The sequence below is a fragment of the Patagioenas fasciata genome, chromosome 3 (assembly GCF_037038585.1).
Source record: "Patagioenas fasciata isolate bPatFas1 chromosome 3, bPatFas1.hap1, whole genome shotgun sequence".
Taxonomy (NCBI): Eukaryota; Metazoa; Chordata; class Aves; order Columbiformes; family Columbidae; genus Patagioenas; species Patagioenas fasciata.
In genome coordinates, this window is record NC_092522.1 from 77,753,558 (window position 1) to 77,778,412 (window position 24,855).

At 37.0% G+C, this 24,855-nt stretch overlaps 1 protein-coding gene across 8 annotated transcripts in view; it reads left to right on the forward strand.

Annotated features, from left to right (window-relative positions):
• The window catches only part of WASF1 (WASP family member 1), a 92,546-nt gene that overhangs the window by 61,655 nt on the left and 6,036 nt on the right, over nt 1-24,855 (forward strand). For 7 of the 8 annotated variants that reach the window (XM_065834663.2, XM_065834664.2, XM_065834666.2 and 4 more), the window contains 5 exons: nt 3,135-3,295; nt 14,649-14,783; nt 22,379-22,532; nt 23,162-23,279; nt 24,104-24,276. In XM_065834663.2, coding sequence (XP_065690735.1) covers nt 3,163-3,295; nt 14,649-14,783; nt 22,379-22,532; nt 23,162-23,279; nt 24,104-24,276 — 713 coding nt within the window. In that variant the 5' untranslated portion in view covers nt 3,135-3,162. The remainder of the gene's footprint in view (nt 1-3,134; nt 3,296-14,648; nt 14,784-22,378; nt 22,533-23,161; nt 23,280-24,103; nt 24,277-24,855) is intronic. The other variant, XM_065834661.2, reaches the window with a different exon arrangement.

A 24,855-nucleotide genomic window follows, 5' to 3' on the forward strand; every position in this document is an offset into this window, starting at 1 on the left:
AAACATTATGTGAAATGCGTTTTCCTTTGTTTTAAGCATGTATGAGTGATATTTTCCTTGTCTCCTTTTCTTGTTTCTGTTTGAAATGGGGATATATTCTTTGCTTAGGCTTTGCATAGTTTTCAGACATGATACATAATTTGGAAGGTGTTGGTTTTATCTTCTGTTGTTCATATCCTTTCCAAGTTTATTCTTGTTTTAAAACGATAGCTTTTACCACGCTTACTGTTGCTTCTGCTACCTTTTCTTGTTATGCTTTCTTTGGGTAGTGTTATTCAGATATTAGAAAATGGTATGTGTGGTGTTTTGGGAAGAGAAAAGGTCAAAAAGTAGATTTTCTGCACATTCCAGAGAGGTCAATGCAAGAAAATTTCTGTTGTCTTAAATGGACTTCTATTCAGGTTCAGAGTCGTACATTTTGGAGTCCAGGGAGTTCTGGCCTGATCTCTGCTTGTGCAGCATCTTTTTATGCCTGTTAGAGAAAATGTTAGGGCCAATATTGCATTTTTTCAGCTATTTTGTTACATGTTCTATACTAGCGACAGATCAGTCTGGCAAAAGGCAGTACACACTCAAACGCTGTTGCTTAGAATCTACCTCCTAGCAGTTCGATGCAATTACTTTTAAGCTTTTTTTTTTAAATTGCTGTTGAACAGAGTTTTCTAAAGTATCTGTCACTTGAGCATCTCAAGCTTTATGATCTGTACATGCTATAAATTAGGCATTTTTTTTTTTATTAATGATATAAAATCAAGGAGGGAGAGCAATATCGTCACTTACTAACATCTTGATTATATAAGATGAAACAAAAGAAAAAGTGCAGTAGCCATCAACTGGCTTTATGCTTGTTATTTGCAGATGTTTTTTATCCTTATTAACTCAGACCTGTGTTAGATAGAAATAAGGACTATTTCAGTTTGGTTTATATGCAGATTTTTAATTTTGCTGTGAAAACATTTTTTTACATACTTGTTTGGACCTCTTTTTAAAAGACTTGCCTACTGTGCTGTTGATACAACAGTATCATTAAAGCAGTAGGCAAGAAAGGGCTTAACTCTGGAATTAATATTTAATTGCTTCTGTAGAACATTGCTCACGTATCATTTGTTGTGTTTTTCTGCTGGGGAGCTGCAGTAAGGAAGCTGTAGTTAAGGGTTCTCTCAGAGGCTCATCACTGGGGGGGATAGGGGTTGTGTGCCCCTACAGCAACAGGAGCTCTGCTGGTGGGGTCCATCTGATCTCCCTTGCTTCATGCTGCCACCCGTGTCCTGTACCAGCAAGTGTAAAGTCTCACTTTAACTAGAAACACTTTCTCATTGCTTCTATCAGAGATGGTGTTTGCACTTTTTATTTCGTTTAGCTTGTATCTAGTAGCTGGCTTTTTAGTACTTAAATATTTAGGGTCTAGAAAGTATCGGGCTATTCCTAGAAAATAAAAGTCAGTACTTACAGTTTCCCTCTGCCCCATGCAAACTTGCATAATTTTTACTGTTAATATTGAGAAGCTAAATTAGAAAATTTTAAGAACTGTATAATCTTTCTTTTAATCCAGTGACTAGAAAAATTATTTTCATTGTTTTTTATCCCTCAAAACCAAAAAATATTTTTGATCTCTCAAGAAAATAAGGGCAGTAGACATGGTGTTAAAATGCAATGAATGAAGTCTAATCAGATGCTGGAAACACAGAGGTGTTTCTCAGATAGACTTAAGGATCCTGCCTAGGTCCCTCAGCTATGAACCCTGGGTTCAGTGAAATAATATACTCCCAGGAAAGGTGGCAAGGAGAAAACTAAGCAGTCTGCAAGAGGAAAATACTCCATTACAGTTGTCTTTGACTCTCAATTCCTTATACCATTCTAGGTCAGCAAAATTTCAGCTCTAACGCAATGGCCTTATGTTATTGTAATGCAAAAAAATCTCTGTTTCGACCAAGTAAAGGTAACAGTGAGTAAAAAATATACTGTAGGGAAGATGCCTTCTGTGGTGCAATGTGAAGCCGTAGCTGCATCCCGGGAACATTTTGGGATAAAGCTTCGAAGCAGAAGACATGTGAAGCTGTGGCAGGGGCTGTCTGGCTGAGGAACTAGGACTGCGGGTTGTGTTCTGGAGAACTTGTCCATCTCACTGTCTGCAGAAAGTGCCGTTTCTTCTGCAATGGGAAGAGAGACGAAGTTGTACCAATGCCAAGTGTAGCCGTTCTCTGCATATCAAATGGGAGCTTTGCGTTGAGCATCCAGAGTTTTACATGACAGATGATGGAAAAATTACACAATTGTACGGAATCCATTTTTCATGAAGAAAAGTTTTAGTAGACAGATCTTAATAAGCAGCACTAATAAGATGAGAGGCATAACTTGCCCCCTGGGAAACGCATTCCAATCAGTGCTGTGGGTACAGAAAATTACAAGCCTGGGATTCACTGCCTGAGATGATTTCTACGCTGTCTGCAGAACCAGTAAAGACTCTTAATTTAACATTTGTGGATTTTGAAATGTGTGGAGGGGTAGGATTTCTGAGTCCTGGAGGACTTTGCACTACAAGTTTACTGAAGAGACTTTTGTATTTGGAGGATACATTCTTAGCCTAATTTATTGCCAGTAGCAGTGTAGGTGGAAGGGAAACATCTTTTCTTACGTTGACTAGGTATGATTTAGACGTGATATTTAGACTAGAAGGGTGACTCCTACTGGTAACATGACATTGCATAATGAGTGGATCGTATCCACCTTTCAGGTGGAATAGGCAACTGGTTTGACTTTGACCTCATGATAAAGGGAATTTGTTGTTGGACTTTGCCTGGCCTGAATAAGGAAGTAGTCCATCAAGAAGGAAATAATTCTTAAATTTTTTTGTACCATGAAGATTTTCCTGTCTTTTTTTCAGGGTGGGTGGGAGGAGCATGAACTGTAAAAAAATATTTGTCACTTCACTGGCATCTGAGTCAGGTAAAAGTTTAAAGAGAGAGAATGAAATAGTCTTTCATTGGGCAAAGACGAGAAGTTTTATGTGCTCACAGAGCAGTGAGTTCCATCAGTACTGCAGAGGTATTTTTATCTTCTTAGGATTAGTCAATTTAACTTTAGACATAATCTGAATTTAAAATATAACAATATTTTGTATCCTTTCTTTACAGGTTTGCTGGTCCTCTCATACATTTCAGAATGCCACTGGTAAAAAGAAACATAGACCCCAGGCACCTGTGCCACACAGCTCTGCCCCGAGGTATCAAGAATGAATTGGAATGTGTCACCAATATCTCCTTGGCAAATATAATCAGACAACTGAGTAGCCTAAGTAAGTACTTTGTCCTAATAGCTGTATACTAATATATTTTACAGTCATAGCTTTTGTGGTTAAAGTAGGAACACCTTTTCAAATTCTCTGAGCCTTGAATGTACTCTTTTTATGGCTGCTGACTAGCGTGGACCTCTGTGAAAGAAAGGTGGGAATATTTGCAGCAGCACATCTTAAAACTGTTCAGTCAGATATTTCTGTTACCAGTGGGACATGACAGAAAATGATATCTGGTAGTTAATGAAGTCAGTAATTGCTAACCTGAGAGCAATTCTTGATTAAGGAATATGACATAATGAGGAGTATATCACTGGTTCCTTAATTCTCTTAACTTAAACCCTTGGTCATGTTGTGATCATTCAGAAAAAAAGTAGTTGTATTTTAAAATAATAAGCCCAGAAATGTAATCTTTACATAGTATTTCAAACAGCTGAAGGCTTCTCTTCCTTTTTCTCCCTTCTGTCAACAATTTTTCCCTTGGTGCATCTGAGAGGAGTGAATACTTCTTAAACTGTAGAACTCTGAAGGAGTTTTTCTAAAAAGGCTCCTTTCTGGGTTGTTTTTTCTGCTTTATGTAAAGTATGAATCAGCATGATAGCATTTTGAATTTCCAATGCTACAGGTGCTTTTTAACCACTGGAACATTATTATTTTACAGACTACCAACACATTAAATATGAAAAGCATTTCAGGTCATAGGGTTCATAGGTTATGTAGCCTAATTTGTTAAATAGATTGATATAGTTATTGGTTTGCTAGTATACTGTTTGGTGACTTCGTTTTCGCAGGTTTTCAAAGCTGTTAGGGTGCTATTAAGTTGAAGACTGAGAACACTGAATTGTGCAATTGAGACAGGAATGCTTACAGCACATAAATATGAATATTATTAGTACAGCTGCTGCAACAGCAAGGAAAATAACTATGTAAATTCTTTTCAGTGAACTAAGAGCATATCAGATTAGGATGCAGTATGCGATCACCTTCTGTGGTCTTGCTTCATTTTGCCAAAAGCCCTCTCAGGCCAACCACTCGTGTACTAGGCTCTTCTTCCAAGTCACTCTTATCAATATTGTATTTGTTTATTTTAGTTTGCTTGTTTTAAAAATTCTTATTTGATTATATACTTAATCTAGGGAAATTTCCTTTTGTTGGTGGCATACCAAATTTACATTTGATATTTTCATTTGGAAGTTTCATTTGACCTTAAAATAAACAATAAATCACTTGTTTTTTCAGTGTTAAAGAACACCAGCTTCTAACTCCATGTCAAGATCTCAGTGCTTACTTATGGAGATTCAGCTGTCTTTGCTATGTTTTTGTGGTATACAAACCTTGTGCCTGACATTGTGTATAGAACTGTTCAGGAAGAGGTAGGATGAAGCAATACCTGAACGGAAAGAACTCAGTTAAGAGATAAAAAATTATTGAAGAGTATCCATTGAATGCTTCCACATTTGTTCTATGGCTTGCCTAATGCATAGCACAGTTAGACACTTTCAAGGGAATGCAAGCGTAATTATGTAAACTCATTTTCTGTAAAAAGGAATGTGGTTCTACGTGAAGTGTGTTTACATAGGGATGAGCCCTAAATTAGCTGGTTTCACTTGAGAGGAGTTTCTGTCATGAACTTGTGACTCGCTAGTGGTCAAAAAGGCACCAAGTGCTGGAAATGACAGGGAAGGTAAAAGAGGAGGGAAAATGCACTAGTTTACACTGCAACAGCAAGCCCAGAATAGGTCACTCAGAATTTTTTGTAAGTTCAACACTGATGGGCAGGACCTGTTACTTCAATCTGTTGTTCTTCCCTCCAAATAACATCACGGTGTCTGTAGGCTTTCTACTGTCAGTGTTTATACTGACCAAATTACTGAGTGACAAATGTTCTTTTTCTGAGTTTTATGCCATCAAGTGATTTATTTCTTCAACCTGTAATTTTTTGGTTTGTTCTGTGTATGTTTTCAACAACAACAACAAAATCCTATAATTGAAAAGAACATGTTTTGCAAAATAGTCCTTATTTCTCAGCAATGTTAGGGATTGCTTTATAAAAATGGAGATCAAACATACTCATACAAAGGTATGAGTACCAATGAAAGTATTTTGCTCCAGAATTCTTTTAGCTTTTTTGGCTGTTTGTGCTGGTAGCAATACAAATTCAATAAGAGTTTGGAGTCCTGACACAGGAGTTTTGTCTCCCACCTTCTTAAAGCCAAATAACCAGTCTTCACTTGGTGTGACCACGCTACCAGTGTACAGCAAGGCCTGCTGACATGCAAATAAATTTTAGTAGTTGCCTGTGAGTCACAACCTGCAGACATGGTTTCGCAGCAGTCCCCTGGCAACCAGCTTCTCTGCAGTGCTTCCCTTTTTGTTTTCTGTGGATAATGTGTATGTTTGAGAATCAGCCTTTAAGTTGTAGGTGAAATGAGGCTTCACTCTGAGAGTGGAAACTGAGTGTTCTGGTAGGGTTTAATTGCATTTAAACTAAAGCTGCTTTTGCTTCTGACGGTAAAGTTATGCAAATTTAAATGCATGGTCTTTGCCCTGATTAGCACTGAGTGATTACTGTCTCTAAGATTTTTCAGTTACCGGCTCTCAAATAGAGGATTAATCGCTTGCCATAATGACTCTCAGGACCAACCATTCTTAACCTTTCTTCTGATATGATGTGGCCAAAGAGCTCTGTGATGGAATTAGAGCCTCCAGTACTCTAAATGATACCAACAAACATTATTTTAAAAAGCTAAGTGTAGAAGGTTGTCATGTATGTGGTTAGACCTCCATTCTTGTAGGTATTAATAGCTTGACTGGATTAGTCGAGCAACTGGATCTAATTGGATCTGATTTGAGCAGGGTGTTGGACTAGACTGTGTTTCTATGCTCTTGGGTACTATGTGTAAGTAGGACGTGCCTGCAGAAACAATACCTATAGAATGACCAGGATTCTGCTTTCCTATATTTTAATATAAAATGAAAAGAGCTTTACATGAGTACCTGCTATGTGTCTCCATACAAATCCTCAGTCCTTTCATAGTTTATTTGATATACTGCTTTTAATTGTTCAATTTGAGAATTTTTTTGACCTTTAAAAGAAGCAGAGATGAAAAGACAAAATATTTATTTCTGCTCTGAGTGATAGTCCTTGCTGTTCTCCCTGGAGCATGCAAACACATCAGTCTGTCTTGATACAACATATTAAATTGCCAGTAAGTAATTTTTTTACCCTGTCTATTCCCAGTCTTCTCTAACTTCATAAAAGGATCTGTCATCTGACAGCTTTTCTTAGCACTGTGGAAACAGAAACTCTCTGGACAACAGCAGCAGCTGTTTAAGTTTCCTAGCCATTTTTCTCTGTATTTCTTGTTTTCTGACTGGATCCACTTTGGAGAAGTGCATACCTATAGTTTTCAGCAATATTGCGTATCCATTTGTACTCTAGTACAGCCTGAGTTGGTATATGTTGGTGTATGTCAGGCTATAGCATTCCTGCATATATGAAACACAACAGATAGCACTGTGCAGCTGTACCATTGTTAGGAGATGGATAAATAGTTCTCTTGTGTGAATGTAACCTCCTCATTTTGTTCACAGCTACTGACCAGTCTTGTTTTTCCTTTTATTCAGCTGTTCCCTGTACACAGAATAGCAGTACCACATAAGAAACCTGACTGATGCAGTTTGTTCTTGGCCCTGGTCTCTGACACCTCCATCTGGGGAGAAGAACATTTCTCCTTTTGAATGTGTTCCTTTAATGAATATTTATATTGCAGGCATTCAGACCAGAACTTTTATTCCATCGTAGCAAGATGTGATCTCCCTTTTTTATTTCTACATCTGTATAAATAAAGAGAACGCTGCATAACTCTTGTTTGCTAGCTGGAGTGCCTTTTATGTCAGTGAAAACAATTTTCAATTAATATTGAACCTTCAGTAGCCTTTCCTCTCTTTCTGTCCTTTCTTTGTACAATTTTCTGGTTTTACCACATTCTCTGTCTCTCTCTTCCTTACCCCTTATTTGTTAGTTTTCAGGAACGAAACCCTGATTTTCAAGCATCTTATTTCTTCCCCCTTTTTATTCCATTTGGATGCTTATAACTTTTCTTCTTTATTTTTTGCTTACCATGCCATTCCCTAGAGAGTTTCAAACACTGCTTATCTTGTGAGAGACATTTTCTCACCTCAGGAAAACCTTCAGTTTGCCATGGCTTAAGGTGTTAACATTCAATAAGTGGGAAATGTTTCTCTAGAGGTACTTAGCAGCAAGCTGTCTGGACTACAACTAATTTTTAGAACAAGGAGGCCTCTTCCACTCAGATACCAACTTCTCTCTCTTCATCCTCTCCGGACACCATCTTCAGCACATGGTGAGGGCCCCACATGTTGCATGATTGGAGGTAGGTCTCTGCAGACCTGCAGCTTCAGTCAGTACCCCTGAACCAGCAGAATCCCTGTGGCAGATTCTGCCCAGGGAATCCTCCTTCTCGCTGTGCTCACAAGCATATTCAGTATTCTCCATGAGTGTGCTGAAGGTAGTCATCCCTCTTTCTTCATTATTACTATGATTGCCAGGGAACACTAGAGAAACTGTTCTTACACACATGGGTAAGGAAAGTGATGGACTTGAAAACTAAAGGCTTACTCTGCTTTTCAGAGACCCCCATCCTCTGAAAGACTTCTCTCTAATTTCGTGATGTTGGCTCCCCTGCAGCAGTGTTGTCAATGTCATGCTGTTTCATCTTCACCTCAAATGCTAGTGAGGGGGTGAACAACTGGTCAGTAATTTCTCATTGAAAATAACTGTGTCTTAGCAGAACACAATCTTATGTGACATTAATTCCTTACCCACATAGAGCACTGAATTCAGGTGATATTAAAGAAGAAAAGGAAGAGCAAGATTTCCATGTGAAATGATCTTTAGGTCTGGTGCCTTCAACACTTTGCTTTATAAAGGGACCCTGGTTATATATTGTTGGTGGCTTATGTAAATAGTTATCCTGAAAGATTGTTTTCTAATACATACAGTATATTGTGTAGGAGGGAACCGTTCAGTGGTGAATAATGTAATTTTGCATAGTGTAAATCTATTGAGAAGAGATTGTGCAGTAGGACATGAGACAGGTTGTATGTCTGCTTTTCTCCCATGCTTTTATGTTTTTAGAAAACGTACTAGACAAAAACATTATTTAGTGAGTGGGATTGAAATAATAGAAATCAAGCAGTGATAGCAGGTAGATGTAAAACAGACTGAATGCTTAGCCTATTCTTTCTGATATTTTATCAATTTCTACATCTTTTAAAAAAATCAAATTACCAAACCTTTATGTTTAAACTTCAGTAATATTTTTGTATGTTTCAATATATGAACATATTTATTATTTTAATAGTAAAATTAAATAATGTGAAATTTTATTATATAACACCTCATCATGCATTGCATTTTATGTTGTCATGACATATTTAATGTATTAAATATTTTTATAATTTAATTCCAGTGATAGGTGTGTTGTATTAGATTTTGTTTCCACACGTTAATCCCACCCCTCTTCCATCTGCTGAGCAACACTGAACAATTGTCTGATTTTTGATTGTCCCACTTGATGCATCTGGCATCGGCCTGTCGTCTTGAATTTCCAAAAATGATGATGTTTTATGGCATTGAGCACTTAAGGTGCTCAATTTATTTATCCAAATAGTTACTTATACTTTAGAACATGGTTCCTAGAGGCTGCTGATGCCACAGCCAATCTGCAGGATGCTGTTTCAGTGTCAGGTGCAGCTGGAGGGTTCGGAACTCTTTTTCTTTAAAAATGGAAAAGGATGATAAAGAGGTGGCTTCTTGTGCAAGTCCTGCTGCAGGACTCATGTCCCACTCCTTGTCCAAGAGCCTGTAACTAAATCTCATGGTAACTGATCTAGTGTTGCAAAATGATTAATTTAAATGCCTTAAGGTTTCCTAATGAGTGCAGCATAGAGAATGCAGTAGTTCATGTGAATTTAAGGACTGGAGTTTTGAGGGTACTGCTAATTTCTGCCCTAATGCTCCAGCATGTTAGTCTGGTTTTAGGAATTTAAACACCACAATGTATAAGACATATAAGATACCTCTTTGCCACACTTTGTTTAGTTAGCCTGAAGTACGGTTCAGAACCTTATGGGGTGATTGTAGTTAACTTCAGTTCACTTGATATGTACCCAGTCACCCGAAATAAGACAAAAATAATCTTTTACCTTAGTATCCCTTCATATTAGTGTATCAGATAGTTAGAAATTATCCATTTGTGCACAGAAGCCAACTCTGGGCAAATGTTTAAGAAATTATGGGGGAAATTAGGAGATAAAACATATTAAGGGAAACAAATGGTTAAAGAGGAGAACTGTAAAACTCATCAGTTGCTTTTTCAGATTTTATAAGCAATTATACAGTTAACTGCCATGGTAATGAACAGAAGTGGATGCCATGTATTTTGTTGGTTTTAATTTAAAAAAATGAGGAAGGCTGTGATCAGAATTATTTCAATTCTGATTTCAGCTAGTAGCTACTAACTAGTATTCTATTTTCGGCTCATAGGTCTGTTTTAAATGTCAGGCAAGTAGTTGTTCAGAAAAGGCTCTCAACACACACTCATGTTCTTGGGGGAGAAGGGGCAGCATACCACTTCCAAGACGTTTTGTTTGGCTGTCAAAAAGAGGACGTTGACTGACACCAAAGGGAACTGCCTTCCTGGATCCCTTCCTAACTGAAGAGTTAATTGTGAATAGAACTCTTTGAGACGAGAGAAAAAATTGAATTGTGAAAAGAACAATAAAAGTGAATAATACATTCCGTATTTCAAAATAAATAATGATGTATCTAGTGGAGTGCCTCAGGGATCAGTACTGGGGCCGGTATTATTCAATACATTCATCAACGATTTGGACGAGGGAATGGAGTGTACTATCAGCAAGTTTACTGATGACACCAAGCTGGGAGGAGTGGCTGACACGCCAGAAGGCTGTGCTGCCATCCAGCGAGACCTCGACAGGCTGGAGAGTTGGGCGGGGAAAAAAAATAATGAAATATAACAAGGGAAAGTGTAGAGTCTTGCATCTGGGTAGGAATAGCCCCAGGTTCCAGTATAAATTGGGGAATGACTTGTTAGAGAGCAGTGTAGCGGAAAGGGACCTGGGGGTCCTGGTGGACAGCAGGATGACCATGAGCCAGCACTGTGCCCTTGTGGCCAAGAAGGCCAATGGCATCCTGGGGTGTATTGGAAGGGGGGTGGTTAGTAGGTCAAGAGAGGTTCTCCTTCCCCTCTACTCTGCCCTGGTGAGACCACACCTGGAATATTGTGTCCAGTTCTGGGCCCCTCAGTTCCAGAAGGACAGGGAACTGCTGGAGAGAGTCCAGCGCAGGGCAACAAAGATGATTAAGGAAGTGGAGCATCTCCCTTATGAGGAAAGGCTGAGGGAGCTGGGTCACTTTTGTTTGGAGGAGACTGAGGGGTGACCTCATTAATGTTTATAAATATGTAAAGGGTGAGTGTCACGAGGATGGAGCCAGGCTCTTCTCGTTGACAACCAACGATAGGACAAGGGGTAATGGGTTCAAACTGGAACACGAGAGGTTCCACTTAAACTGGAGAAGAAACTTCTTCTCAGTGAGGGTGACAGAACACTGGAACGGGCTGCCCAGGGGGTTTGTGGAGTCTCCTTCCCTGGAGACATTCAAGACCCACCTGGACGCATTCTTGTATAACCTCATCTGGGTGTTCCTGCTCCTGCAGGGGGATTGGACTAGATGATCTTTCGAGGTCCCTTCCAATCCCTGACATTCTGTGATTTTATTTGAATGAAAACAACTTGTGCTTTGTTAATAAAAATAAGTGCCAATCTGATGGACTGAGATGAACAGCCAGCAATATTGGAGGGAATATGACTTGCCTTTTGAAAATGACAAATTTTTGTATATTTCTGGTCCACTAAGCAAGTTTTGCAAATACAGTAAAAATAACCTTTTCGCAGATGTTAAAATAATTTATTTGCAGAAGTCTATATATATTTAGGCATTTAATTTAATAGGCAAACAAGATCACTGGTCTTTCTAATCTGGTGTAATGTATCCAGCTGTGACCAAGATCCTAAGGCATTATTATTATTTTAACTGTCATACTTATCTGTCATTCTCTTTATTGTATTGCGTGAAACAAGAGTAGAGTTTTTCATCAAGCAGTCCTGTAATGATGTAAATTTTCTGAAGTGTATATAATCCTTCAGAATATTCATTCTATAGAATGGAATTAATTTTGATTCCTTACTCTTCTAACATATCACCCATAAAATAGGTAGAATGAGATCACCTTTGTTCACTGATTCATGAATGTTGTATACACATATACGTTCACACATATATCTTCCCTTCAAAAGAGTACTATGTTTCACTAAAAGCAAACATTTTGCTTTGCTTGAAAAAGCATTTAGTTAAATATACTTCAGGCTAAATAAAGAGGCTGCCAACAGTCACGTAGGTAGAGACATTATGGTTGGTGTACCACTTGAAACGCAACAGGTTGTTTTTAATGTATTTCCCATTTGAGGATTAGTGTTCATAAGCACAGGCAAATTATTCCGTGCAATATGTTTGTGGTTGTATGCAACATAATGAAAAGAGTTTTGAGACAAGAGTATTTGCAATTGGAGCTCATTAATGAAGTACATGAATTATAAGCCTGCTGAAATGATACAGATAAAACAACCTTAGCCTTAAAATACACCTACAAAAGGGAAGTTGTTGGATTTGAGAGTCCTGCAATTTACCGTTTTTTCTATACATGAAATTTTACACTTGGTTTTAATTTTAATTTGCATGCCTCTGAATATTATGAGAATTGTCTAATTGAATAATATACCTGAATATATTATCTGAAATTCATTACATTTGTAGTAAATGGATATTACAAGTTTAGTAATCTTACTCTTAGTGGATCACATTTTTAAGTAATTTCCCTTGCTTCAGGTACAGGTAAAGAACATAAATTTTTCAGAGTTTCAAGACATATATTAGGAAGCCTTATGTTAGGTGAGTTGCCAGCTAAGTTGATTTCACTAACTTTCCGTTTCTGTTTTACTGTGGACTGGTACTTAAGGACAAAGATTCTAAGAATGGCTGCGGCTTTGATCTGCGTCTCACTGTGGCTCATAGCAGATGATCCAAGGTTGAGAGCAAGGCAATCATGGACAGTACTCCTGCTGATCTCCCAACCTCCAACTTGTTCCAGCATGGAGGCCTCTTCAGCCAGCTGGGGTTTCTGTGTACTTAGTACTGCTCAGTGTGTTTCTTTTCCCTGACCTTGTATTGTTGGCAAAATTTAATCTTTTCTTTTTCAGATCATTTACGGATATCTTGAATAGTATAGGTCCCAGTACAAAAGCCTATGAAAACTCACCTTTCTCAACTGTGAAGACTAGTTAGTTATCCCTATCCTGTTTTGTACCTTTTGAGGAGTTATGTATTCATGCCATATCTTTTTTTATGTCCTGGTTGTTAAGTTTTTTTAGAAAGCTTTGATTAGTGATTTTCAAAACTCTCTTGGAAATGTAACTAGATAATACCTCTCCATCTGTGTGCTTATAAATCCTTCAGAGATGTTACTTTACTAAAGCCATGTTGTTTCTTCTCCATGAAGTTGTCCAGGTGACTGCTAATTCAGCTCTTCATAATGATTTATACTAATTTGTCTGGATGTCAGGCTTACAGGCCTGTGGCTCTCAAGATGTACCATGAAAAAAACGTTGAAACTTACTGTTATGCTTGCCACCTTTCAGTTTGTATTAAGAAGATATACAAATTGTTATTCATATTTTCATGGTCATTTTGTTGATTTAGTTCTGCAATTTTTATGTAGCCCCTTTGGTTTCTTTGAGCCTCCCACAAAGGGTTCTGGCATGAGGGTCTCACCAGTTCCTTTCACTGAACACTAGTGGAAAATGTTAATTTAGCTTGCCTATAGTGATCTTATCTCCTGCGAGTACTCATTTACATCTTCATTACCAGTTGGCTCTACAGACTCCCTGGCAGACTTTCTGGCTGCTTATGGCTTTGAAGGAATATTTATTAGTTTGCTAGTTGTTCCTCAGGCTAATTTTTTTTGGTTTTATGATTAATATGCCAGAATTTATGATCCTTTCTATTTTTTTCATTTGTACATTTCTTCTGTTATCCCACTATATATTCTGTTGTTTATAGCCCTGCTGGTTTTCTGTTGCTATTACCTAAGTCTTAATAAATGGTCTGTGCTGGTCTTATGCTTACTCCCTAGTATATTTAAGTAGTTTCCATAGTACCTGTAGGGATTTCATTTTCGTCCTTTTGATGTCTTTAAGTGTCCTCATTTTTATATATGCTTCCAGGTTTATTGTGCACCGAAGGCAAATTTTTCATAACTATACTTTCCCGCTGTACCTGTCAGAACTTGTGTGCAAACCAGATAGCTAGAAATTGGTGAGATTTATATTTCCAAGACCAGTGAGAGTGCGCAAACAGCACACAAATTACATACACACAGTATGGTAGAAAGTTTAAAAAGCTATCACATGATGTTTCAGAAATGTGGCTACAAATTTTGTTAGGTAGCCCAGTCGTTTTTTTCAGTGGCATTATCTAAATACTCAAGTTGAGTCCGGGCAGCATTAAAAGCACCACACAGAGTACTCTGTCTGTAGAAGAGAAACTCATTACTGATCCTTTTCTCTTGATACCTGAATCTTCTGGTCTTTTGGGCTAATTGTGTGATGTCCATTGAAGAGAACAAAGGAGATTATTATTTTATTTCAGTGTAAATTAGTCAGTTACTAGAATTTTGATCCTTCAAAGTAGAATTTATTATTTTAATGTGTATTTTTGAATAGACTGGTTCTAATTAACCTATATCTGATCCTTCATTTTCAAAATGTCCTCTGAGCTGTAGGAGTAGAAACTGTACTTCATTATGAGAAATGTTGAGGTAAATTTCATTTGGAAAGATTAGTTATTGCTCAAACAAGAACAGCTTCAGATGCTGGAAATCATCGTTTTATACGTATCCAAGAAACTGAACAGTCTAGTTCCTTGCATATCAGCATAGTTATATCAATTTATACCAGTTGAATATCTGTCCTGTAATGTATTAAATAATTTCATGTCTAATAAAGTACAAATTAAATATTTAACTTTAATTTACTTTTCTGAAGCATTTTTAATGAGCTCAGGAAGTACAGGTTGTTACAAGTGATACTCATGCATCATCGATTTAATTAAACAAAATAGAAATCTTTCTCAAGGCAAATTCATATGACTGTCTTGTGATATGCTTGATTTTTTTTCTTTTCCCTATTTCAGGTAAATACGCTGAAGATATATTTGGTGAACTTTTCAATGAAGCACACAGTTTCTCATTTAGAGTCAACTCCTTACAAGAACGTGTAGATCGCTTATCTGTCAGTGTTACACAACTTGATCCAAAGGAAGAGGAATGTAAGTTAACTCCTGCATTGAAGATTTCTTATTTTGTCACCCAGACACCACTGATACGTGAAATGGAAATAATAATGGTTTCAATTATAGTTATAAAACTGCAGAGCAAAGCATCATAAGAGAGAGGTCCATTTCTGTTTCTGCTACAGGTTTCTTTTATAGCCTTGAGCAGCTTTCTGAGCTCAACATTTTCATGGTTACTGAATATTACTGTTACCAATGAATTTACATAAAAATGGCTACAGGAGTATGTGTCTCTTCAGTAGTATTACGTATTAGTGCTAATAAGAATAATAAAATGTAATACTATGTGAATGCTTGAGGATAAGTCTTTACTCTTTTTTTAACCCTTCTACTGTTTCCCATTGAATGTAACCATTTGTCCAAGTAGAGTTTTTGCATTTAACTTTTTACTGTCTCGCTGTCTGTATGAAGTTATAGCTGCATAGCTTCATTTTTTGATACTCTATATCCCATTGGATTCTTCCTAAATGGCTTTAAGTACTATAAATATTGGTTAACACTGAGAAAACAAGTACTTCCAAAAGCCAATAGGGTATGGCTCATGCCTATAAGATAGAATTTGTATGGGATTTAAGTGATACATAGGCTTTGTGATGGCTATAGGCCATCTAATAGGTAAATGCTATGAAGCTTTTTACCTTCTTGGATATCTGTTGGTTACAGGTGAAATTATGCAAGCTCTTGTTAACCCCAAACAGTTTTAGGGTGTTCTAGACTATATGTCTAAGACCTAGAAAGCACAGCACATACTATCATGAAAAGTAACTTCAGATTACTAGTGGGATCCAATTTTGAAGTATAGAAAGGTATTTCAGTTCTGAATGTCTAGGTATAATAGTTGTGTGTCATTCAGGAAAAATGAAGTGTCAAATTAGGAACATGGTCATCAGGCTGTGTTCTCTTACCAATGTTGAAATTTCACTAATAGCAAAATTAAGCTAAGGAAGTTTTGATTCTTTACTTTGTGTGACAGTAATTTTAGAGGAGGTTTCGAAAGGCAGCTGTTCACAGCTACTGGTAGATTTTCTATGAAATCGTGACTTGCCTAGGGGAATTCTTACATTAATGGGATTTTCCAGGTCTCTTGACAACTGAGCATAAACCATACGCGTGTGCCTCTTTTTCCAATAAAATACTGTGTTTACTGTGGTTGGATAATGACAAAAATCCTTTCTGTGTACAGTAACAAATTGTCAGCAATTGTAATCTCTTAAGAGCTGTAATACTCCAGAGTGTTAATGTCATTTTTGCATTTACCCTTGACAGCCTAGTTTTTGTTTAAATCAGAGTGGGATACATGTTGATATGGCATATCTAGTGTGGCAACCATTCACATTTCAGGAAAATCAAGGGACAATTTGAAGTCATTGAGTTAAAGCATCTCAGGATGTTACAGGATAGCAAGATGCAAAACTGTACTTTCTTGTGTAAATGACCTTTGACAAGCTTGTCTGTAGGTTTCAAATAGCCGTAACTATTTGATGTTAGAGAATTGCTAGCAATATTTTTAAATAGTATGTAGTCCTAAATGTACAAGATCTATAACTTTTCACAGTACTATATATGCCATAGCATTTGCTAAGCTGTACAGCTAAAGAAAGGGGCAGACACCACAATTAAAGAAAACAGGGCTGAAAAGAGGTCCAGCGTGGCCAAGTGTGGCTCAAATCTGATACCCTAGATTGGTCACTCACGCCATAGAATAGCAGTGACTGCTAGTACTTCAGAGGAACACATGCAGTCCTCAGTGTCAGGAACTATTAACTGACTATTTTTATTAACCTAAGAATATCCAGTCCTTGAGCCATACTCAATATTCCTTATTCAGAAACATCTGCCCAGAGTGAGTCACCAGGTGAGGACAAAGGAGATGAGAGGAAATTCAATATTTCCTTAAAAATTAGGGATCAGGAAACTGTTTCTCCTCTAGTATGCTGGTTTGGGCTTGAAATTTAGACGTTGATCACAAATACTTTTGTTTTAGTCCTGATCTGGGCTAAATAGCTGGGCGATGCTAACACATGAAAGCATGGGGAAACATTTGGATTTACCTTTCTTGCCTTTCTTAACCCTCTATGCAAGAATTAAGCAAATTTCAGTACTTTTGCTCAGCTAACAGCATGTGTAAAATACGCCATACTTGTAAAATGAGTCTCGTTTGCTAGTTCTTTGCCAGCAGGCAGTAATGGAAGATTTAATGTATTCCTTTGGGCCTATGCTATTACACAAGAGGAAGAAATTAAGATTCATTTAAAGCTAAATGGCATGAACAAAACCAGCCCAAGTCAGATTCATTGAACGAGGTACAGATACTTGATGAGGTGTTTCTGTTAGAGTCAAAGTAATAAAAAGCTCTGAATTTTTTTAATAATCTGTGTGTTTTTTAATTTTGAAGTATTACAATATCTCTGTGAAGGAATGAAACCAGATTAAACCAAGCTTAGTATTGTGTCCTGAAGGAACTAACTCCTGGTCCACAGTCTTTCTGTCACAGAGTAATTGCTATTGACTTGGTTTGGTTTGAATTCTTGCACTGTGTTCAAATTCTTGATTTCACAGAATTATTAATTTCATATTGCAACTGATTTTTTACATACTTTATTCTTTTTACATACACGTGTTTTTTTTCCCCTCAGAAGAAATAGTCATTCAGAAGTTTGAGAGATCTGAGGTTTTCCTGTAGGCAATAAAGGTGGCACCTGTGGGGGAAGAAGCCTGAAAAGCTTGTCAATTGATTGTGCTCTGTGTACTTGTGAACATGGGAGGCCGGGTCAGCTTTCAAATCAGGATAATCAGCCTATTGTGAGACTTAGAAGGGAGGGAGGTAAATCCCATTTTAAGGGCAGCTCACTTACCAATTCTAGCCTCTGAAGAGGAATTTGGTCACTTGAGTATAAATGTAATCAACGTTAAGAACAGAGAACACATGAAAGTTGGGTCATGACCTCCACATATAATATGTTAATGTGGAGAATAAAATTATTGTCAATTCATTACTAAGAATTTTTAGCCCCAAAGTCAAATAAAGAAAGAGACTGTTAAATTAAATTAAAGAAGGTCACTTTTTCTGGGTCATCTGCACTTAACTGAATGTTGGATCTGTGTGTGTCTCCCTCTTGACGATATCTGCAGGTGGGCTGAGCTCCGACTGCTCTCTGTGCTTTTTCTTCTAATTTTCTTAGCCCTCCATTCAATTTATGGATTATTTAGTAAGTCAGTTTTAAATTAATACTGTCCAAGGCTTAATAGTTCAGTGGTAAAGCTGTGATGTTGCATAATTTGTATTTTGTGTATAAAAAGAAGGATCTTGGTAAAATGTCATTTGCTAAATAACGTGTAAGTTTTGTCAAGACTCACCAGCAGATTCAGTGCTTGGTGCAGCTGGGAGATTCAGGGCTCCCTGATTCTACACACTGCATTTTCTGAGTTCTCTTAAAGCGATTGCTCTAAGATATACATCTTCTCTTTGTTTACCTGTAGTAGTTAAGCTATATACATTCTCTACCCAAAGAGTGCTTGAGCTTTTTTGGATTTTTTTAAATCAATATTTCAGAAAATCTGAATTTCTTCTGTTGGGGACAAGGACAAGGGAGAGTAGTTTCTGTTCTGCAGAGCAGTCTCTCTGCTTAGCAACTCATAAACCTGCAGTGACCCATCAGAAGTATTCTTACAGCAGAGAAACCCAATATGTCTATGATGCTAGGAATTGTTGGAGTGGATAATAATTAAAAAAATAAAATGTGTAAAGTAGAAATCAGACTTCAAGAGTGCAGCATCTTTAGGAACTGAATCACACAAATCTTCATCTGAAGAGACTTTTCACCCCCCCATTAACTGCCTTTAATTGGAATCCTATGCCTAAGTTGTTCATTTGATATTTTCACGCTTTTATCCCTACGCTTTTCAAATCTCTGGGTAAGATTTTAAACAGAGAAGAAGAGTTGCAGGCAACTGAGTCCATTGATTTGTACATCATTTCCCAGAGTCATTCAGTTCTGCAAGGAGTCATAGCTGTTGCATTCAAGAGTTCATGGTCTTAGAAGCTGTCAGGATTAAATTCTGCAGAAAGTGTTGAGAGAGCAAGCTTTTAATAGATATTGTTTGTTTATTTACCACCTTTAGGAGAACAGTATTTTTTGTCCTAGAACCTCTTCATGAACCATACATTGCAGTGAGTTTAAAAGACTAAAAAAAAAAATCTAGTAGCAGGTTTTTTTCTTCTGATGAGATAGAATAAAATTTAATATTTAATATCTTTGAAATGTAAAAGTAGCTACTTTCCGTTAGTACGCTGATGTGCTCCATACTTGACTTTTACTACAAATTGGAGATTCCAGTTTAATGGGAGGTAAAATGCTATTATGTATTTATATTACTGATGTGTGCTTTTATTTCTTTTGTAGTTCAGCTCAAAAGGAACGCAGTTATTAGAGTGCAATTTAAATACCTTTTTTTCCCAGTTTGTTGTGGATTACAAATATAAGTTGACTCTTTTCTCTTTTTCAAAACCAAATGTACAAAAGGTTGACAGTTTAGCTTTCTGACAGAAACAATTTTTAATTATGTGGAAAATATTGTGGTGTACAGAAAGTTAGACTGGCTGATGTAATAGTTCTTTTTGTACAGTCTGAACAACAGACACAGTACAGATAAACTGGCATTTGTTCACATTATTGAATGAACATTTAACTTAAACTTGGAACATGTCCAACTTTTAAGGAAATTATTTGAGCCCCTATTTTTTGTTCATTGCAGTAAACACAAGATGGACTTTCAGGAAGATGTATCCATATGAAATTTAGGATCTTGGGCTATATGAGAGTTCTGGTGCTAATTAGGAATTAGCCAACTGGAAGCTTAAAATTACCAGCATCAAATCAAATGCCTGCAGCATTTCAACTCCTCCTTCCGTGTCTCGTCTCTTCTCACACTTGAATTCATACGCCCAATTTGTCTGACCTGTCCTCTTGCTGTGCCGATTTGTCAATCCGCCAAAGCTAAGTGGCCGGGTGACCAGCCAGGTTTTCACGTGTTCTCCCCCCTGAGGTGGGAAATCACCCAGGGCTGCTGTTTCTCAGCCAGCTGGCAAGCAAAACAAGCAGCTTTGGAAGCCAAACCATGCAGAGCCCAGGATTACGCTGCGCTTGCAACACAGGATTTACCTGATCCCTGTTGTACGCCAGTTATATCAGTGTCATGATTTGTCATGAAATGTCAGTATTTTGTGTGCCATGTCCTTTCATTTCCTTAGTAACGTTGTCCTATTCAGTCAGTTTTTTTGAATAGTGGCTTGCTTTTCAGTGAATGCTGGTCATTGGATATCAGCGCAGGAAATGCTGTTAGCTGCTTGAAATGCCACGGGGTATGTTTTCTATGAAGACCTTTGCTGTGTAGCTTAGTTTTAGAGAGAAAGTAATCCATGCTTATTGTTGGGGATTGATTGATTATCCTCAGGTATGTTATCCGCTTGTACATGTTTACAAAATGTGGAGTTTTATACAAGAAAATGGAGGTTATTAATTAGCCTGGCTGTATTTGCTCATTGAAGAGATTAAGGAATGCTAATAAAGAGTTTATAGGAGAATATACCTCTCAATAATATGGTATCACATACTCTGTGAGCACTTTAATATTAAAACAAATATCTTTATTTATTTATTGCAATAATTTGCCTTCAGAATGTGCACAGGTTCAAAGAGAAGTATACTAACTTTTGTTTTTGTTGGCGTAGTCTCCAGTGACAGACAGTTTAAAGACTTGCAGGATTGCCAAGTGACTCTGAACAAATACGTTTGGTGAGATTTGTAAAACCAACAACCCAAAGAAAAAAACAGATGAAGCATAGAAGAATCTAAGACTAGGTTTTTAGATGAGCTAAACCCCAGTTCTAATTGTGGACTTTTGCCAGCAAATAACAACCTGTACTTCATGACAGGTACACATTATATATGGTTATTTATGAGTGCAAAAACACCTGCAGAAATTGAGACTCCTAGCTGACAGTCATACATTATAATACTTCTTTCGCACACTTAAAAAGGCTGCTGAGAAGCTAATTAAAGGTATCAAAAAGAATAAAATACACTATAATGAAATAGAATGTAAGGGTAAAAAGGCAGAAACTTCTCCAGGAACACACAACCTTGCCAACTGTAATACATTTCAAAAGCCAAACTGAAAATCAGATAAATCCCATCTTTAGCTTCACAATGGATGCTGCCAATGTGCTTAGGTAAGAAGATAGAACATTCCAGGAATTGCAAGCCCACTGGAAAAAATCCTGCTTTCTGCCCCTTTGTGATCATACAATAGAAGTTCAGATCTGTATGTGTGTAAGTACATATGTGTACACTTGTATGTGTTAGAGGAACCAGAGTAAAATGGAGCTTTCCAAGCCCCTAGTGATATGGGGGTGAGGGGAGGGTCCTCTTGAGTGGAGGGGCACTACTATCACCCTGGTTGTATAAAATAAACATAATCATTTATAGATAAAATGCACATGCTGAAAATACTGTCTTTGCCAGCATGTCTTAAAACGGTCTGTTTCCAGTATTGTTTGTGATTTAAAAAAGAAAAAAAAGCCCAAACCGCTGCTGTACCTGATGAAAGTCTAACACTGGCTGGAAGGTTAGTCTGGAGGCACCTGGACTTCACAGATGTATGATAATAACTGAAGATGAGGAGGGAAAGAAATATGAGACTGAACAGATACACTGTTTCCAGATTTAAAAGTGCAAGTTTCATCAGTTGCAGTCACTTTTCCATTAATCTTTTTACAAATTTTAATGATTGTGAAATAGAAAAGGATATATGAGCTTCAATAGCAGTAAGTCAATAGATTTCAAATCACTATTTAATCTGTTGTGTTCACCTGATGTTATTTTCCTTTGAATCTTGCGTAAGGATAATTGATTATTCCTAACTACTGTGCTTAAAAAAAGATGTCCCACCTGAAGTAAACTGGGAAGTCTCATATTGATTAAACAATCTGATTAAAAAGCAACATTTGACTAGTTAGATGTGTTGGAAGATGGTATCACCTCCTATTAGAACTCACTGATATCAGTAGCATAAGCTTAAGGGATCTGCTGGTTTAGCATCTGAGTGAAACTGCGGCCTACATGCAAGGAATGCAAAGTTTGGTTTGCTCATAGTACAAAGGTAAAGTCTATACCTCAAGATAGAAAGTAGTTTTTTAGTACAAAAAGGACTGTGAAATGGATTCAGTAAATATTATTAGATACTTCTGAACTACAGAATGATGTTTTATAACTACAGTAATCAATTTGTTGAACTACTTTGGAGAGACAGAGTTCTGATCTCTGTCCAGGTGAGCAAAAATTTCCTGCAAAAGTAAATAGAGGGTAATGTGCTAGAACATTGCAAGCATGTTTTTCACATAATCTGACAATATCTTGCCGTGGCATAGTGCTGGATGAATTTATATTTGCTGTAAAATGCATATGATACTGGTAGTAATGCTTAATTCTAGCCAGCATTAAGCAATTTCAGATTAATGCAAATAAACTATCTTTGGTGGGTTCTTTTTAAATGGCGATATCCCCTTTCAGTGTCACTGCAGGACATTACAATGAGGAAAGCTTTCCGGAGTTCCACAATTCAAGATCAGCAGCTGTTTGACCGCAAAACTCTGCCTATTCCTTTGCAAGAAACTTATGACATTTGTGAACAGCCTCCTCCACTTAACATTCTCACCCCTTACAGGTTAGTGAAACAAAATTAATCAAAACCAATTTCTAGTTTATTTTATGTAATAGAGATGCTATATCCAGGCACCTTGCTCATGTTGAGTAGCACTTGAATATTTAAGAAGCCACACTAGAAATCTGTGACGCTGCTGGAGGAATACAGGCAGCAGAAGATATTATAAGCGTTGAAACTTTACTCCACTTTACTCAAATTTTACCTTAGTGTAACATTGGTAAGAAAAAGCCATTTTTATTATCTCTATGTATTAAATGGAGATGAATGTTTTTTGCTGTCCCAAGTCAATTTGAATCAGTAGTTGAACCTGAGCAGCCACACGAATTTGGTCATTATTTTAAGAGCAAGATGTGAGGCATTGGAATGGGAGTTTCCTGATTTATGATACGCTTTTTTACCTACAGCTTGTGTTAAAGTTACTTTTCTATTATTAGGACCTTGAATACAAGGAAAGATAGTAAAGGATGATGACACAGGAGGTCAATGTTCATCTTTTTAATGTTCTTTAGTAAAATATTTCTGAGTTTGAGATACTAGGTATTCCTTAAAATGCCTTTCCTTTGCCTTACTGTTTGGATTCATGTGTTGTCAAATAAATAGTATGCCCTGTTTGTGTCACTATATTTCAGGGATGATGGAAAGGAGGGTTTGAAGTTTTATACCAATCCTTCATACTTCTTTGATCTATGGAAGGAAAAAATGTTGCAGGACACAGAGGACAAAAGAAAAGAAAAGAGGAAGCAGAAGGTATATATGTTAGCTTTATATAGCTTCTGGTTGTTTTTTTTTCTGGAAAGGGTTTACTTGCAGTTATGGTGCTTTTTTGGTTATGCAATTAATAACAAGCCAGACTTTACAGAGTCCTTTTCATTCTAACTAAAACTACTTGTATCCATTCAATTCCATCAACTTTAACAAATAAATATTTAATAAGAGCAATAATAATAATTAAACAATATAGAAGGGCCTAGAGCTTTCATGCTATCTTAATGTAACTAACAGCAGATTTGCCAAAACTTGTAAGTCTTCTAAGAATGACTCAAAAGGAAGAAAAAAAGAAGAATACAGCAAAAATAAAGAATTTCACTGGGATACTTTTTTATAATACAACATTCTGGCAATCTTAGAGGTGAAGAAGCTTGAATGACTTTCTAATGGATATGTTTAAGCTAGAAGGAAATTAGTAGGAGTAGAGCACTTTGTATTTTCTTAAAATTAAACAAACTCTTTTGAAAATGTAATGTTACTTCTTTATTTCACCATTTTTCTGTGTATTTTGTACATAGAGACAGTAAATATAAGTGTCAGATTCATAATTTCATTTCAGCTTTAGAATAAAAGGCTACTTATACAGTTATTTTTCTCTGTATTGTTCAGCTAATTATCCACAAGACTGAAGTTTCTGCCTCTTAGAAGTCTTTTTGGTTTATGTATCATATTTAGACTGAAAGTGGATTTTTCTTGCACTTGCATTAGGATTAGTTTCCATTATTTTGTGGCTGATGTTTAAGTGCAACTAACTAAAAATCATTGTCTTAGTTGTCAGTTTTGTTTGCACCACTCTCCCACAGCAGAAAAATCTAGATCGCCCTCATGAACCAGAAAAAGTGCCAAGGGCACCTCATGACAGACGGCGAGAGTGGCAGAAGTTAGCCCAAGGTCCGGAGCTCGCAGAAGATGATGCTAACCTCTTACATAAGCACATTGAAGTTGCTAATGGCCCAGCTTCACATTTTGAATCAAGGTTTCTTTTCATTTTTTTTCTATCATTTATTAACTGCAGATATTCATACTACATAGTGAACATGCTTGAGAAATGATAAACGATGCGATGCTACTGCTGTTCATGAAATGCACTGGGAATCATTGATTTAGGTCAATCAAAACTCAGTTTTCAAATACTTAGTGTGTCCTTAGAGGAGTAGTTATTATCTTGGTATTTTTAAAAATGTGTCTCCTTGGAATTCATCGTATCCTTGAGGATGTGTTGTCATCTGCAACTTGAACACCTGGAAGGTGCAGTGGCACTGCTGCAAGCTGGCACCCAGGTGTGTCACTGCATTCCAGTCTTGACCTACAACATCCCTATTATTCCAGTCTCTTTATTTTTCTTAAGCAGATAGTGCCACGACTATATGGTGGGTATGTTGTGAACAAATGTCCACTTGGAACTCAGATGAGATCGCTGAGCTTCTCTTTACTCTTCAACAAATCCAGTATTTGATTGACGGTTTTGGTTATAGTCTATTACAAAGTCTAAGCTGTTGGATTCTCATTTCACAGCATGTATTTACTGGTGGCTAAAAGTAGTATTTCACATGGT